The sequence below is a fragment of the Mastomys coucha genome, unplaced genomic scaffold (genome assembly GCF_008632895.1).
Source record: "Mastomys coucha isolate ucsf_1 unplaced genomic scaffold, UCSF_Mcou_1 pScaffold19, whole genome shotgun sequence".
NCBI lineage: Eukaryota > Metazoa > Chordata > Mammalia > Rodentia > Muridae > Mastomys > Mastomys coucha.
Window position 1 is genome coordinate 19,947,115 of NW_022196901.1, and position 6,351 is coordinate 19,953,465.

General features: G+C 46.3%; 1 protein-coding gene across 2 annotated transcripts in view; it reads left to right on the top strand.

Annotated features, from left to right (window-relative positions):
* Galntl5 (polypeptide N-acetylgalactosaminyltransferase like 5) overlaps positions 1–6,351 on the top strand; it is a 58,400-nt gene that overhangs the window by 23,557 nt on the left and 28,492 nt on the right. For both annotated transcript variants that reach the window (XM_031380205.1, XM_031380207.1), the window contains exon 6: positions 2,487–2,736. In XM_031380205.1, the coding sequence (XP_031236065.1) occupies positions 2,487–2,736 (250 nt within the window). The remainder of the gene's footprint in view (positions 1–2,486; positions 2,737–6,351) is intronic.

Genomic DNA, 6,351 nt, shown 5'->3' on the forward strand with positions numbered 1-6,351 from the left:
CTGTGTCTCTCCATTCTCTGTCTCTCCATTCTCTCTGTGTCTCTCCATTCTCTGTCTCTCCATTCTCTGTCTCTCCATTCTCTGTCTCTCCATTCTCTCTGTGTCTCTCCATTCTCTGTCGTTTCCTGTCCCTCCTTGCTCACCTTCCCTTCTCTTGCTTTTCTTCAGACACACAAGGTAAGTTCCTGTCTCAGAGCCTCTGCACATCACCTCCTGGAATATCCTCGCAGTGTAGGGCATGTGGGAACTCGTTACCAGGCAGGCATAAGAATGGTAGGTTGAATGAGCTAAAATCCTGGGATTCTCAGAACTGCGAAGGGCAGGAGTGGAGCCATTCCCTATCTGCCTCCACCTGCTCTGGAACACATAAACACAATAACCCATGAGGACTATGGGCACTCAGTTGTGTATCATAGAAGGAGGTATCTAGACAGGCCCCAAGCATTCAGTCAATGAGCTTCCTCTCCTGGGCATTTCTCCCTGCAAAAGGTATTTAATCTCTGGTTCACCCTGAATAAAGTATGCCTTCACATCCACTATCAAATAAACCAGTATGAACAAGCAAGGATTGCCTCTTCATTAGGGGCCACAGTGAAGGCCTTTGTCTTAAAGAGCTGCACCTGCATTCTGGAGGAAGGCTTTTCTCTTCCATCCCCTCTGGACTCTTGGAACTGTGAACTAGACAAGATTCTGCCGATCCTAGGCTCTGCCCTTCTCTTCCCTGCTGGGCACACAGACATCTGGAAGGAAAGGTAGACCCGTGGACTCTATACCGACAGCACTCATGTACCCAGAGAGGAGAATGAGAACTACTATGGACTCCCCACTTCAGACTTTGCCCTGCCTTCTCCCAGTGGCATGGAGCAGGCACCTCTTTGGAGAGGCGAGGCATGGTACCATATCCCAGGGCCTGCATGACCTTATTTTGTTCAGTTCTCTGCCTAAAGGGTCCTTAAACGGTCTCTCTTTCACTTTATCAGAGAGAGCTTTCTCAACCAACCTAGACTGTCACCCTCTTTTATACATAGGTGATATACCCAAGATCCTCAGGGGATGTCTAACATACTGATGCTAAGTATATGGCACCAGAGTACTGTCAGCTGATGCAATGAGCTATTTTGTGTCTTGTGTCTTCTGCTGTATCACTATAATTCTAGCCATTATTAACACAAATACTCTCAACCCCTCTCAAGTCCCTCTGAAATCCAAGACAGCCAAGCTGCTGAGTGACAGGTGGTGTATACAGCTAGACTTATTGAATGAGGGATAATTTATGTGTCTTGTAGAGCCAAGTAGGACAATGTGAGATTCTATCACATTGGTCAGAGCAGTATGTAGTGTAAAAGCTATTTGTTTCTGTAATTGACTATTAATAGTTTCAGACTTCAGTTGATCCCTGGGATCTGAAACCATGAAAAGCAAAACTTAGGATATGAGATGTGGCTGTCTAAAAATACCATACTCCTGCACCTCTCTGGCCTTCTGTTATAGATGTGGACTAGAGTCCAGATAGCACTCTCCGAGATTTCCAGGTTCTTGTGTCCTGAAACAAAGAGTTAGAGGTCAAAAGGCATCATTTTTCAGGTGTCATCACTGTTTCTTTGTTTGAGGCAGATTCTCTCATGGACCTGGAACTCATCAAGTAAGTGAGGCTGGCTGACTAGCATACTTCAGGAATTACCTGTTTCCAACTCCCCAGAGCTAGGACTGTAAGAACAGGTCACCATGCCTGGGTAGTTTTTGGTTTTTAAATGTGAGTGATAGGGATTGACCTTAGTGGCCTCATGCTTGTAAGGCAAGCATTTAATGCCTGGGCCACCTCTCTGGCCTCCTGAGAAGATCTTTGAAAACTAAAGCTCTTCTCAGTTCTGTCTACTGCTCTAGAGTTTTCTCCAAGCTATTATCTCACCTGCAGCTCTCTAGTCTCCTCTGAATGTCCGCCATACGTGTAGTCTCACCTTTTTGGACATAATAAGCATGTATTCCTCATTTCCCTTGATGCAATTAAAGAACCAATGACATAGGAAATACTCAATGATATTCATTTCATCCAGCTTGTGTTTGGATTGAATTCCTTCCCTCTAGGGGACTGTGCTGGCTACTTTTGTCAACCTGACAAAAGAGAGCTTCAATTGAGAAAATGCCCCCATGAAGGCTCTAGGCAAGCCTGTAAAGCATTTTCTCAATTAGGGAATGATGTGAGAGAGCTTAGCCCCTTGTGAATGGTGCCACCTCTGGGCTGGTGGTCCAGGGTTCTATAAAAGAACAGGTTGGGCAAGCCATGAGAACAAGCCAGTAAGCAGTACTCCTGCATCCTGATTCCTGTCCTGTTTGAGTTCCTGCCCTAACTTCCTTCAGTGATGGATAATGTAGAAATGTAAGTCAAAGAAATTCTTTCCTCCCCAAGTTGATTTTGGTTATGCTTTTTATCACAGCAACAGTAACTCTAAGACAAGAATCAATATTAGTTTGCTCTTCCTTCACAGGGGAAATCTTGGTGTTCTTGGATAGTCACTGTGAGGTGAATAGATTCTGGCTAGAGCCGTTGCTGCATGCCATTGCTAAGGACCACAAAATGGTGGTATGCCCTATTATCGATGTCATCAATGAGTTAACCTTGGATTATATAGCGTCACCTATCGTAAGGGGAGCTTTTGACTGGAATCTGAAATTCAGATGGGACAATGTTTTCTCATATGAGTTGGACGGCCCAGAAGGACCAAGTAAACCTATCCGGTAAGATTCTCCTTGTTTGGAGGGCTGTAGTAAAAATCAATATTTTTTTTGTCACTTCTCTCCCCACCTTTCTTTCTTTCTTTTTTTCTTTTGAGATAGGGTCTTTCTATGTAGCTCTGGCTGTCCTGGAACACTCTACAACAGGCTGACCTCAAACTCCCAGAACTCTGCCTGCCTCTGTCTCTTGAGTGCTGGGATTAAAGGTGTGTGTCACTATGACCACCAGCTTGCCATTTGTTTCCTAAAGTATCGAATGCCAGATCTAGTAGATGCTAAGTTTGTTCAAGTGACATTGTGCCTTGTGCCCTACCTCATCCAGGAAGCTACCATGACTGGGGAATGCTGCCCTGATTTCCAATGCCCACTGCATGTGTGCGTGTGCGTGTGTATTTGCATGAAGTGTGCTCACATATCTTTGTATGCATGTGGAGATCAATCCTGGGTGTCACTCCTTAGGAATTGTCTTCCCTGGTTTTTGAGACAGAATCCCTTACTGACCTGGAACTCACCAAGTATGCTAGGGTGGCTGGCCAGCCGACTCCAGGAATCTGCCTATTTCCATACCTTCAACACTGAGATTTCAAGTGCATGCCACCATGCCCATATTTATGGGTTCTGGGAATTAAATTCATGTCCTCATGATTGCAAAGCCATCTCCCTAGCCCAAGGCGTCTATCTTTAAGTTCCAAGAGGGAGTTTTCTGATGACCAAGGAGCAGACTGCCATGGTTAGGAAGTGTGGACATCTTTGTTAAATTCACACAGGAAATCTTTACTCCAGGGTTTCTAGGTGTAGCTTCCTAAGTTGAGAGAAACATGGTACTCCTAGCTCATTTGTCTTGAAAATTGTATTTGTAAATGTGAACACAAGATGAGTACACCTTGCAGGCTAGATCTATGTTGCTTGGAAACTCTGATGTGAGGTGCACCCCTTCTCTCATACTAATCCCCTTGCTCCTCAGACCAGGCAGCAGCATTTCCTAACCCTATTGTAGAGCTGTGTGGTCTTACAGTCAGGACCTGCCCACACTTCCTTACCTATAAGTTCTAGGGGTAACAATTCTTATCACCATGTAATTCTTATCACTCTGTGATAAGAATTGAATGCCTATACAGTTAGCCACTTTATGTGGACTCCCACCTCCTGGATCTCTCATCTTGGTACTGCTGGACATGACACCCTGTCTAGAAACACATCCCAGAAGCTGACTCTCCCTTGCTCTGCCCCTCAAACATCATCCCTGCATAGACAGTTCCTCTCTGCCTTCTCCCTTCCCATTGTCTTTCCTCTAGCTGATGTCTCAGTGACCACACCCATCACACCCACACCGCAGCCATACATACACAGTGGGCACCAAACCGTTCCCACTCTCTGTGTCCCTTGTCCCTCCCCAGGAGCTGATGTACTCTGCCGAAGTTAAGCAGACAAGAGCCAGTGCTCTGTCTCACCCATGGCCTCACTTACCATCTCCTCCCTAGTCTAAACCTTGATTGTGTCCCTTAGCTATATTCTGCCTGGCCACTCCTGGACATGCTTCTCTGGAAAATCAGTCCTGACTCAAAATTCAAGGATGAAATTAAAACAACTTAGGAAGTAGAAGGGAAAGTTGTAAAATTACATAGTACTTTGTAGAAGAACCCTCTGGAATATTATATTGATCTGAAGTATGGCCACATAGAAGCAGCCATCTTCCTAAGCACTCCACTGCCCACTTCATACCCACTGCCCGTCCCAAGAAGCCTATTAACAAATACTTCCCATTATACCTGCCTATGCCCCTGGTGTTCTCAGCCTGTGGTTGTGGGGAGAGACCAGCTGCTGGCTCCTGTTTCCACATGTTCTAATGGTACGGAGGATAGATAGATGGGATCCCTGTTCTTGGATGTGAAAGTGTGTAGCAGCATGGTGCTCCAAGGGGGAGTTGGTCCACCCAGGAACAGTCCTATCAGAACACAGACATGGTGCTCTCATTAAAAACAAACACAACTTTACTTTCTTTTTCAATTGAAAATAGACTCTTGTCTCATACAATATCTTCCAACCAGTTTCCCCTCCCTTTACTCCTCTGAGCACCCCCTCCCCAGATTCACTCCCCCCCCCATTTCCTCTTCAGGAAAGAGCAAACCTCCAAGAGATGACAGCCAAACAGGACAAAACAAGATACAATAAGACAAAGCAAAAGTCCTCATATCACTTTCAGCAGGAAGACAGGGCATCAAGTGAGGGATGGGGTTGCCATCCCACAGTCACATCTCTGACCCATAATTGTTCCTGTCTGAAAGAATTACAGGGATGGAAATGAAGAGGAGCCTGAGGGGAAAAAAGTCCAGCGACAGGCCCAAGTGGGATCCAGCTCAAGGAGAGGTCCCAAGGCCTGACACTATTACTGAGGCTATGGAGCGCTCACAAAAAGGGTCCTATCTTGACTGCCCTCTGAAAGACCCAACAAGCAGCTGAAAGAGTCAGATGCAGATATTTGCACCTAACCAATGGACAAAAGCAGCTGACCCCTGTTGTTGAATTAGGAAAGAAGCTGAGGAAAAGGGTGATCCTATAGGAGGACCAGCAGTCTCAATTAATCTGGACTGCAGAGATCTCTCAAACAATGGACCACCAAACAGACAGCATACACCAGCTGATATGAGGCCCCCAACACACATACAGTAGAGGAGTTCCGGGTCTGTGTTCATTAAGAGATGATGTACCTAACTCTCAAGAGACTGGAGGCCCCAAGGGAGTTTAGAGGTCAGGTGGGATGAAAGGTGGGGGCATCCATGTGGAGACAGGATGGGGTGGGGAGGAGGTGTGGGATGTGGAACAGTCAGAGGGTGGATTGGGGGGCAGGGCAGAGAATGGAATATGGAGTGTAAAAAATAAATTAATTTATAAAATTAAAAAAGAAAAAAGAGAGAAGCCAATTAGAAGAAAAGAATTCCGCCTTCCTGTCTGTCTGGGCTGGGGTCAGAGCAGACCTTGGGCGCAAGCTCCACAGCCAGTCCCACAACACACAGAGGAAGCTCCCTTCCCAGGCTCTCTGACACACTCAGGATCAGAGGTGAGCAGGAACCAACATCTGTCCCAACACCGGGAGTAACTGGAACCAGCGGGACCGGGCAAACAGGAACTCCTCCAGCCCAGTGACTTGGGTTCCTTCCTGTCTGTCTGGGCTGGGGTCCAGAGAAGACCTTGGGTACAAGCTCTGCAGCCAGTCCCACAACACACAGAGAAAAATCACACTCCCAGGTGATCTAACAAGCCCAGGATCCTAGGATCCCAGAATCACAGGATCACAGAGACAGCTTGACTCTGAGGAGTTCTGACACAACCAGGACCACAGGAAGGACAGGCTCCACTCAGATTTAGCAAGGGCAGGTAGCACTAGAGCTAACCAGATGGTGGGGGGTAAGCATAAGAAAATAAACAACACAAACCAAGGTCACTTGCCATCATTAGAACCCAATTATCCCACCATAGCAAGTCCTGGACACACCATCACACCGGAAACGCAAGATTCAGATCAAAAATTACTTATCAGGATGATGATACGGGACCTTAAGAAAGACATAAATAGCAACCTCAAAGAAATACAGGAGAACACAGGTAAAGAGCTAGAAG